The sequence below is a fragment of the Rana temporaria genome, chromosome 6, assembly GCF_905171775.1.
Source record: "Rana temporaria chromosome 6, aRanTem1.1, whole genome shotgun sequence".
Lineage (NCBI taxonomy): Eukaryota > Metazoa > Chordata > Amphibia > Anura > Ranidae > Rana > Rana temporaria.
This window is the reverse complement of record NC_053494.1, coordinates 8511124-8522347: the sequence shown is the minus strand read 5'-3', so window position 1 is coordinate 8522347 and position 11224 is coordinate 8511124. Positions and strand designations below refer to the sequence as shown.

Here is an 11224-nt window from a genome sequence, read left to right as displayed (position 1 = left end):
GAAGAACCTCAGCCAATAATATAGAAAGCTTCCAGTCTTTATATAAAATGAGAATTTGAGTAACTTTTTTTTATACTGTACACTGTATCTATAATGCCTTTCAATACTGAATTCCCACTACCCTCCCCTCCCCCTTCATGCACACTAGCTGAAATGTTTAACCTGAATGACAGTGGGAGGTGCTTAAAGGGCATGTCCAGTCCAAACTGTTTTTTTTTTGGGGGGGGGGGGGGATTTGTATACACTTAAAGCAGCACTCTGAGTTCAGACATGTGTCCGCCGGGGGCGTGGCCTGACTGGGTATTTAATAAGGAAAAGAGGTAATAAACCCTGCAGAACAATGAATGTTGCACCGCCTGTTATTCTGCGCCCCCCTGCTGTCCCTTTAAATATTGCACATGGTAAGAGATAATTAAATAAATCACAATAAATACTCAGCGATATAAAGATAAAAAAACAAAACAGATGAAATATTTCTGCATAAAGAGGTAAAATGGATACAATGTATTTATTCGCTTCCCTTTTATCCTTTTCTTTTTCTGGTCCCAATACACTAAATGGCGGAAATGTTGGGGGATGGGTGTGATACAGGGTTTGGGCCCTGATAGAAAGGTATTGATTATTGATTAACTGCCAATGGCAGCGTCAATTGTTATGCCGCGTACACGCGATCGGAAATTCCGCCAGCAAAAGTACGACGTGAGCTGTTGGTGTCGGAAATTCCCGACCGTGTGTGTAGGCTCCATCGGACTTTTGCCGCCGGAAAAATTCCGCCAACAAAAGATCGGGAGCAGGTTCTCAATTTTTCCGACGGGAAAAATTCCGATCGGAAATTCCGATCGTCTGTAGCAATTCCGACGCGCAATATTCCGACGCGTGCTGGAAAACAATTAGACGCATGCTCGGAAGCATTGAACTTAATTTTCTCGGCTCGTCGTAGTCTTGTACGTCACCGCGTTCTTGGCGGTCGAAAGCTCAGAGAACTTTTGTGTGACCGTGTGTATGCAAGACAAGCTTGAGCGGAATTCCGACGGAAAAACCATCCAAGGTTTTTCCGACGGAAAATCCGATCGTGTGTACGCGGCATGACAACGAAAATACGGTTCCCACCTCGTTTCACTCAGGACTATAACACTTGACATATTAGATATCCTTGACCTTAAAAAAAGAAATACAATCTGTAGACTTGATAGCGAGGAAGGGGGAAGTGGCGGGCGTGGCGGACGTGGCGGGCGTGGCGGACGTGGCGATCTGCTCATGTGATAGAGTTGCGATGTAACGGAATGAATTTCGGGATGATTAAAGTGAATTTGGAAAGTCTTGCATTGTTCTCCCTCCACAATCATCTCAACGCTTCCTTCTCCTTCCCACGTTGGAAGGAACGTCTACATTCCCTTTCTGAGATCCCACATCACCGATCTTTGCCGTTCTGCTCGAAGCCCTTCACCCACTCTATGGTGTGCTGCTTGCTCTCCTCCCAACTGAAGAGAGGCCGGTAGCCGAAGTGGCGCTCGGCCTTGTCGGTCTGCACGGTGAAGGTGGTGCTCGCCACGGACAGGGTGTACGGGTTGAGGATGGGGGCGTAGACGCAGAACGGGTGAAGGAGCCATTGCAAGGCGACATTAAGGAGGGCGATCATGTAGAGCAGGAAGTAAGGGATCAGCGGGCGGCTGCCGATCATGCGAAAGCTGCAGGAGGTCAAGAACTCCATGTTGAAGTCCATGTAGCTCTTGTAAGGCGAGTCGTCGTAGCAGAAGTAGACTTGGCCACCCAAGGCGGACGGCCGTTCCTGCAGCTGGCGGGCGGCGAGGAGATGCATCCATGCCACGTTACCTGGAGAAGAGAGGTGGACAACATTACACATTTATGAAACAATCTCTGATCTCATTTTCGAAAAAGCAACATGGTTTTAAAATAAGGAGTTCCAAAAAACTGGTGGCCAATGGACAACATAAACCAGCCATCCTCACCTAGGGTTTCACGGAACCCTAAGGTTCCTTCAGAGGTTGCTAGAGGTTCCGGGGCTGTGGTAGATGGAGCTTCATCTCATGGTGCCGGTGATCTGCCAATATGGTTCCGGCTATCAGGATGGTTCCTGTAAGGACTGCGCAGGCGCAATCCTTGCCGACGGAAATCTCCGAGCCTCGGCCGGCATCCAGGGCGACGTGGAATTTGAGGAAAGTGTCCAGTTGGCCTCACGTCCTCGCTTCGCTCGCTCGGCCTCCTGGCTCTTTTTTTAACATCCTCCAATCCACGGGGATGTTAAGGAATGAGCCTGGATGCCGGCCGAGGTTCGGAGATTTACGTCGGCAAGGATTGCGCCTGCGCAGTCCTTACAGGAACCATCTGGATAGGGGAAAAATACCGTCAAGTCACCGGAAGAGCTGGGACAAGGGGTGGGAGGAGGGGAAGCTTCTCTGGGCACTGTGGTACCATGCAGGGCCGTCTTCAATGTTGATTGGACCCTGGGCAAAAATGTTCTCCCCCCCCCCCCCATGCAATTTCGTTCTCCACCTGCTCTGAGACATACAATAAATATCAGCTAGACTTAAAGTCAGTTTGCTGTGTCAGATCAGGCAGTGATTGCGATTGGTTGCCAGAGGTTACAGCACATCATTACCACTTACTGACTGGTTGCTAGAGGTTACAGCACACATTACGGCTCACTGATTAGTTGCTAGAGGTTACAGCACATGATTTCTTCTTGTTGATTGGTTGCTAGAGTTTACTGTACAGTAATACTGCTCACTGATTGGCTGCTAGAGGTTACAGCACATCATGTCTTCATTGCAGAGGGGCATGATATACATATGAATGCCGCCTTTATTTACATACGAATGCCGCCTGCCTCAGCTATTTACATATGAATGATACTATTATTTACATATGAATGACGGTTATTTAAATGTAAACACGGGGTCTGCAGGTGAGTTATCTGTACACAACAATAGGGAAGAGCTGGGCAGCATTAGTAGCAGCACTTCACACTGAAACATCAGGACACAGCACAGGACTAAAACTTCAAGGGACAAGGGAATTTAAACTGGGATAGTTGGCAGGTATGAGGCAGCTGCTTTGGGCCCCAGAACAACATTGACAGGGGCCAGGGCAGCTTCCCCTTTTGCCCTGCCTTAAAGACGGCCCTGGTACCATGTGAGGTTTGGGGGCACCACAAGGAGATTTGGGGGAGGGTATTTGTGTTGGGAGGAGGAATTATTCTAGGAGGTGAAATTTTGGGAGGTGTGCTAAGAGTAGTGATTTTATGTTGGGAGGGGGAGATGGAGGGAAGAGGATTTGTGCTAGAAAAGGTAATATTGGCACTGCGATATCACGTGACGTTTGGGGACACCACAAGGAGATTGGGGGAAGGGGATTTGTGTTGACATTTGTGATTTTTAATAAAGTCCTTCTCTATATACTGCACTTCATTGGCGCCCTCTGCTGTTTCCTTCACCAATAGGATGGGCATTCTTCCTTTCGCCGATCACATAGACCTTCTCGATCTTACCATGAGCTGTAGATATCATTTGTATCAGGGTTCCTCAAGGCTAAGAGGGATGAGAAAGGCTCCCATAAATCACTGATTTCCTAGAAGAGGCTGCAACTTAGTAAACACCCATTTCAGATGACTGAAGAAACTTGTGACTCCCCAGAAGCCCCGGGGCTACAATTGCCGGATCTCCGGCCCTTCTAGGCAAGCCACCGTCTCTCACCTACGTAAACTCTGCCGTGTTCTGTGGCGGTGGGGATGACTCTGAACACACGCCGTCCCATCCGCAGCCCCTGCTCATAGAACTCCTTCATTAGCGCGTGGCCCTCGCCGTATATTCCTGTGGGCCTCAGGGAACAGGTATGAAGCGTTTTCCCGTCCTTCACCTGTAGGAATAATATAAATGGAGATCAAATGGAATGAAAACACGTGGTAGACCTTCCTATGGATTAAAATTGCCACCAAACACAGAACCCTTCTCACCTTCAGGACTTCTCACCCTCCCATCCAGTGGCGGTGCGTCTATTTGCGCCCCCCCAAAAATTTTGAGCACCAGCCGCCACTGCTCCCATCTACTTCTCTGGAATCCCCTTACTTATCTTACTCTTGGCTTTGAGATTTACATTCCATCATCTTCTTACTTTTTTTTTCGCTGATCCTATTGCGATCAGTATGCCCCTAATGTAGGCCTTGTGAGCCTCCCAAACTAATGATTCCGACATGTGTTCTGAGCAATTTGTCCTAAAATTACATTCTAATTCCCGTTTTATCCTTTCTACGACCTCTTCATCCTGTATTAAATCCTCGTTAAGTCTCCATGTGATGTTACTTTTAGGTGCTCCCTCGGTTTTTAAATTAATTGATACATTCCATCATCTAATCCCCAAACTGGAGGGTTTTACAATTTATTATTATTACAGGGATGATGGCAATTACTGTACATTCCTAGCCCCGCGTGTCTGTATATTTTACATACATGCCATCATGTAAGCTAGGCATGTCCAAAGTCCGGCCCGCGGGCCGGAATTGGCCCACATTTTTGGTTTCGAACGGCCCGCCTGGTAATTTGGACATGTATATCTTTTGTGACCCCCAAAGAATCTCAGAGAGCCGGGGGGCAACAGAAGATATATATGCTGGCTGCCTTGGAGGGGGCGGGACGAGTGCTGTACATACAGGAGAATTTCCTGTTTACACGGCGGCCTCTGTAAAAGGACTTTGTATTAAAGCACAGGAGTTTCTCCTGTATGTAATCTGTTGGCGCTGGTCCTGCCCCCCTCCCTGTCCCCTCCGAGGCTGCAGATGGGCATGAATCAGGATGCACTGGTGGCAATTGGGGTGCTGCATTCATGTCAAGGAAGGTGCTACATTCATGGCAATGGTGGGGCTGCATTCATGGCAGTGGTGAGGCTGCATACATGGCAATGGGGGTGCTGCATTCATGGCAATGGTGGGGCTGCCTTCATGGCAATAGGGGAGCTGCATTCATGTCAAGGAAGGTGCTACATTAATGTCAATGGGGGTGCTGCATTCATGGCAGTGGTGAGGCTGCATACATGGCAATGGGGGTGCTGCATTCATGGCAATGGTGGGGCTGCATTCATGGCAATAGGGGAGCTGCATTCATGTCAAGGAAGGTGCTACATTCATGTCAATGGGGGTGCTGCATTCATGGCAATGGTGGGGCTGCATTCATAGCAACGGTGGGGCTGCCTTCAGGGCAGTGGTGAGGCTGCAGATGGGCACTGACCCTCATTTTGCTTCACAGTTCTTTATTTAAAATAAGAATTCTTGTTGGGCAGTGTACTTAGACCGAATTTTAATTGTTCACTTTATCAAATGTGGCCCTCTTTGAAAAAAGTTTGGACACCCCTGATGTAAGCAGACATAAATGATCCCCAAATCCCAACTTTTATGCCCCCCCCCAACCCGAAATGTGTGTGTTATAATCCAAAGTTCTTCATCTCCTGATCAGGGTGCGGGGGGGGGGGGGGTTTTTGGGTGATTTGTACTAGGAGGGGGAATTGGGGGGGGGACTTGTACTAGAAGGGGGAATTGGGGGGGGTTGTACTAGGAGGGGGAATTGGGGGGGGGGTTGTACTAGGAGGGGGAATTGGGGGGGATTTGTACCAGGAGGGGGAATTGGGAGGAGGATTTGTGCTTCTTTAATGCCCATTGCTCGGACTTCTTAAGCCTGGTAGAAACAGACATTGTAGGGTTACGCACCTTCCTTCCATTGGCCTCCAGTACGATCTTCTCAGCTTTGGATTTGCTGAGTGGATAAGCCTGGTTGTGATATACGGTGTATTCCGTCTCCTCGTTACCCCTGGGAAAAAAAAGAAACACAAGAAAAATGAATTTGACTCCTAGATGGAGAATGGGTTCACATTGGATTCACCCTGCAGGCCCAGGGAGATCGGTGCAGCGGAAGAGGCAATTACTGGAACTGATCCCATCAATCGTCGCTCTCTCTGCAGCAGGTGAAAGCAGGCGGGAAGGAGAGGAGAAGAAGCCGGCTTTCAGCTGCTGCAGCCAGATCCCTACAGGGGTTTGGTTCCAGTAATTGGTCCCTCAGCTGCATCGATCACTCTCTCCCTGCTCACATCCGATTCACCCTGCTGTCCCCGGGCCCCCGTACAGGAGGGTAGGTCTTACCCCCTTATCCTCGGCCCTGCACATATGCATTCATGGCCAAGGTTTCTGTTTTTTTGTGCTGAAAATGCCCCCCCTCGGCTTATACTCGAGTCACCTTTTTGCGCCTGATCTCCCGGACTTTGGGGACCCGGTCCCGGCCGGTCGTAGGTCCCCTGGACCTCAAACTTGGCACACGTGTAGCCCCCACTCTTCCTCTACAAGTGTGCAAAGTCGGGGAGCAACGATTTTTCAAAGCCGGGCAACCCTTCCATAGACTCCCATGTTAAACGGTAATTTCTCCGGTGAGTTTGGAGACATGGTACCGGCCGGTCATAGATCCCTTAGACCCGGAACTTGGCACACATGTAGCCCCATTTCTCCTCTACAAGTGTGCAAAGTTTGTTGTCTGAGGGACCTACAGCCGGAGAGCACCGATTTTTCAAAGCCGGGCACCGCTTCCATAGACTCCCATGTTAAACGGTCATTTCTCCGGTGAGTTTGGGGACCCGGTACCAGCCGATCGCAGGCCCCTTAGATCCGGGACTTGGCATACATGTAGCCCCATTTCTCCTCAACAAGTGTGCAAAGTTTGTTGTCTGGGGGACCTACAGCCGGGGAGCACCGATTTTTCAAAGCCGGGCACCCCTTCCATAGACTCCCATGTTAAACGGTCATTTCTCCGGTAAGTTTGGGGACCTGGTACTGGCCGGTCGTTGGTCCGTTAGACCCGGACCTTGGCTCACATGTAGCTCCATTTCTCCTCTACAAGTGTGCAATGTTTGTTGTCTGGAGAACCTACGGCAGGGGAGCACCGATTTTTCAAAGCCGGGCACCCCTTCCATAGACTCCCATGTTAAATGGTAATTTCTCCGGTGAGTTTGGGGACCCGGTACTAGCCGGTCGTAGGTCCCTTAGATCCGGGACTTGGCACACATGTAGCCCCATTTCTCCTCAACAAGTGTGCAAAGTTTGTTGTCCGGGGGACTTACAGCCGGGGAGCACCGATTTTTCAAATCCGGGCACCCCTTCCATAGACTCCCATGTTAAACGGTAATTTCTCTGGTGAGTTTGGAGACCCGGTACCGGCCGGTCGCAGGTCCCTTAGATCTGGGACTTGGCATACATGTAGCCCCATTTCTTCTTAACAAGTGTGCAAAGTAGTTTGTTGTCTGGGGGACCTACGGCTGGGGGCACCGATTTTTCAAAGCTGGGCACCCCTTTCCCTAGACTCCCATGTTAAACGGTAATTTCTCTGGTAAGTTTGGGGACCCGATACTGGCCGGTCGTAGGTCCCTTCGACCCGGAACTTGGCACACATGTAGCCCCATTTCTCCTCAACAAGTGTGCAAAGTTTGTTGTCTGGGGGACCTACAGCTGGGGAGCACCGATTTTTCAAACCCGGGCACCCCTTCCATAGACTCCCATGTTAAATGGTCATTTCTCTGGGGAGTTTGGAGACCCGGTACCGGCCGGTCGCAGGCCCCTTAGATCCGGGACTTGGCATACATGTAGCCCCATTTCTCCTCAATAAGTGTGCAAAGTTTGTTGTCTGGAGAACCTACGGCTGGGGAGCACCAATTTTTCAATCCTGGGCACCACTTCCATAGACTCCCATGTTACACTTTAGTCTAGTCATTGGCACAGTGAGGCATGCAGATGGACACGCTAGGCTTATACTCGAGTCAATACGTTTTTTTGTGGTGAGATTAGGTGCCTCTGCTTATATTCGGGTCGGCTTATAGTCGAGTATATACGGTACATTGTAAAAATATACAGTACGTATCCAGCCTATCAAAACCCCATCATTATTCTTGGGACGTTGGTTACCTGAAGAAGGGATCTCCATGGATATTTGGACCCACAACCTCCATACTGCTGGTGTAGACCAGATATTGGATGCCTTCCTCCTCACACGCTCTCAGGACATTCTCCGTTCCTGCAAAACCCAAAAGGATGGACAGTCAGGTGACAGCGAGGAGAATAAAAGGGGTGGACTGAGTTGTACGGGGGTGACACGGAACGCAGACAAGGTCACCTAGTCTGACAAATATCTCTAAATGACGACATTAGAAGGATTTTCCTGTAAAACTGGTCAGGCTGACCTCAGCCCCTGTGAACATCGATCATCATTATGTACAGCCGCCACCATCAGCCCATCGATCGGGTGTAAGAGTTACATAGCTGGATTCAGAAAGCTTTACGCCGGCGTATCAGTAGATACGCAGACGTAACTCTGAATCTGCGCCGTCCTAAATTTAAGCGTATTCTGGAAACCAGATACGCTTAAATTAGGCTAAGATACGAGCGGCGTAAGTCTCCTACGCCATCGTATCTTAGGGTGCAATTTTTCCGCTGGCCGCTAGGTGGCGCTTCCGTTGAGTTTGGCGTAGAATATGTGAATGACTAGATACACATATTCACGAACGTGCGTGCGCCCGGCGCATTTTTTTTACGTCGTTTACGTATGGCTTTTTCCAGCGTAAAGTTAGTCGAACAAATAGCTGGCCTAGTCAATGTTAAGTATGGCCGTCGTTCCCGCGTCGAAATTTTAAATTTTTACGTTGTTTGCGTAAGTCGTTCGTGAATGGGGCTGGACGTAATTTACGTTCACGTCGAAACCAATACGTCCTTGCAGCGTACTTTGGAGCAATGCACACTGGGATATGTACACGGACGGCGCATGCAGCGTTCGTAAAAAACGTCAATCACGTCGGGTCACCACCCATTTACATGAAACACGCCCCCTCATCCTCATTTGAATTAGGCGCGCTTACGCCGGCCCCATTTACGCCACGCCGCCGTAACTTAGGAGGCAAGTGCTTTGTGAATACAGCACTTGCCTCTCTGACTTACGGCGGCGTAGCGTAAATACGATACGCTACGCCGCCGCAAAGATACACACATGTACCTGAATCTGGCTAACAGTACATATGTAACATCAAAGCTACAGAGAGTCTTGTGAGCCTCCAAGCTGAACCCCCTTCTCCATTGTTAGATTTACCCCAAGTGTAGAAAGATTTAAAGCGGGGGTTCACCCTATCGACGGGAAAAAAAAAAAAAAAAATTATTTTACCTTAAAATCAGGCATTGTAGCGCGAGCTACAGTATGCCTGTCCCGAATTTTTTACCCCCGTACTCACCTTGTAGTCGTCCATCGAAGATTCCGGGGAATGGGCGTGCCTATGGAGACGGAGGATGATTGACGGCCGGCTCTGGCGCGTCACGCTTCTCCGGAAATAGCCGAAATAGGCTTGGTCTTCACGGCGCGTGCACATAGCCTGTGCGCAGGCGCCGTGAAGAGCCGAGACCTACTCCGGCTGTCTTCGGGGAGAGTGACGTGCCAGGGCCGGCCGTCAATCATCCTCCCTCTCCATAGGCACGCCCATTCCCCGCGGGAGCCGGAATCTACGATGGACGACTACAAGGTGAGTCCGGGGGTAAAAAAATCGGGACAGGCATACTGTAGCTCGCGCTACAATGCCTGTCTCGATGGTAAAATGTGTCGGGGGGGGGGGGGTGAACTACCGCTTTAAGGACAAGAAGACAATTCTGAAATAAAAATAAAATAAATAAAGCTGGCGTCTTTGGATGGTGCCTTAACCCCTTCAATACCGGGCACTTTCGCCCCTTCCTGCCCAGGACAGCTTTCAGCGCTGTCGCACTTTGCATGACAATTGCGCGGTCATGCAACGCTGTACCCAAATGAAATATTTATAATTTTCTTCCCACAAATAGAGCTTTCTTTTGGTATGATTTGATCACCTCTGCGGTTTTTATTTTTTGCAAAACAAACTAAAAAAGACCCCATCTTTTTTTTTTTACGCTTTTCTTCGTTTGTCATAAAATGTGGTTTTACCCTATACTGATGGGCACTGATGAGGCAGCACTAATGCATTGGCACTGATAAAGTGGCACTGATGAGGAGGCACTGATATGTAGAATTGATGGGCACTGATAGGCGGCACTGATAGGTGGCACTGATGGGCACTGATAGGCAGCTGTGATTGGCACCGATAGGCGGTACTGATTGGCACTGAAAGGGGGCACTGATGGGCAGCATTGATGATGAGGTAATGATGGATCACTGACAGGTGTTACTGCTGGGCACGGATTGGCATTGCAGTGGGCACTGGCAGACTTTATTGTTAGGACACTGCTGGGCACTGATTGCCAGGTGATTGGCACAACTGAGGGGGCTGTGCTGATAATCAATGTGCTGATTATCAGCACAGACCCCCCCCCCCCCCTTCTGACAGTGAGAGCCGCCAATCGGCTCTCCCTGTCAGCACAAACCGAGAAATGCCGAAACTTCCTGGTTTACGCGATGATCAGCTGTGATTGGTCACAGCTGATCACGTGATAAGAAGCCTCCGACAGAGGCTTCTTATCACGATCGGAGATGTGGCGTGTCAGACTCACTCGCCGCGCTGCGCGCCCCCACGGGCGCGTGCCTGCATGTTATCCTGCTGGGCGTCACATGACGCCCAGTCAGGATAACAGGACCACTCCCCGGCCGTCATTCTGCGTATGGCGGTTAAACACTGACTTGCGTCGGACAAAACTCCAAAGTACAAACACGCATGCTCAGAAGCAATGCTCACCATAACACAACATTAGCATAAGTTGCCCAAAGGGTGGCGCTAAAGAGCTAAAAAAACACGTAATTTCATCCTTTGCCGTTTGTATGCAATACATGTTCACGCCCGACGCCCTTCGGAGCAAAGTCCTACCCTTGTCCGATGAAAATTCGATCGTGCATACGGGGCTTAAATCTGCCTCCTGCAGACACGCACACTCTCGCTGCCCCCATGCAGCCTCTCCGGCTCCTGGAGAGGTTTGACGTCCTCCTGACTCCCATGCACAGACCTCCTGTCTGTTGGGTGGAGCCCCAAGCTAAGCTCAGCTCTGGGCTATTTATGAGGTCAGCCGACACCTGGATAAACAATGTGCGCGTTTCTCCAAGAATGGGGCGTAAACCACCCAACTTCTGAGTAGCACAAGGTCCCTCCGCTACAGCAGCTCTGTATTTATTATACACAAGTGAGAAGCAGAAAGGAAAGAGTTACATAGACAGTAATCTCCGACGTCTCCAAGGCTCCT

The 11224-nt window shown here is 49.8% G+C and overlaps 1 protein-coding gene across 1 annotated transcript in view; it reads right to left on the bottom strand.

Annotated features, from left to right (window-relative positions):
* Positions 1 to 1023: 1023 nt before the first annotated feature.
* HSD3B7 (hydroxy-delta-5-steroid dehydrogenase, 3 beta- and steroid delta-isomerase 7) overlaps positions 1024 to 11224 on the bottom strand; it is a 60086-nt gene continuing 49885 nt past the window's right edge. The window contains exons 4-7 of the mRNA XM_040356046.1: positions 7952 to 8060; positions 5717 to 5816; positions 3714 to 3876; positions 1024 to 1833 (exon numbers count right to left, since the gene is read on the bottom strand). Coding sequence (XP_040211980.1) covers positions 1412 to 1833; positions 3714 to 3876; positions 5717 to 5816; positions 7952 to 8060 — 794 coding nt within the window. The 3' untranslated portion in view covers positions 1024 to 1411. The remainder of the gene's footprint in view (positions 1834 to 3713; positions 3877 to 5716; positions 5817 to 7951; positions 8061 to 11224) is intronic.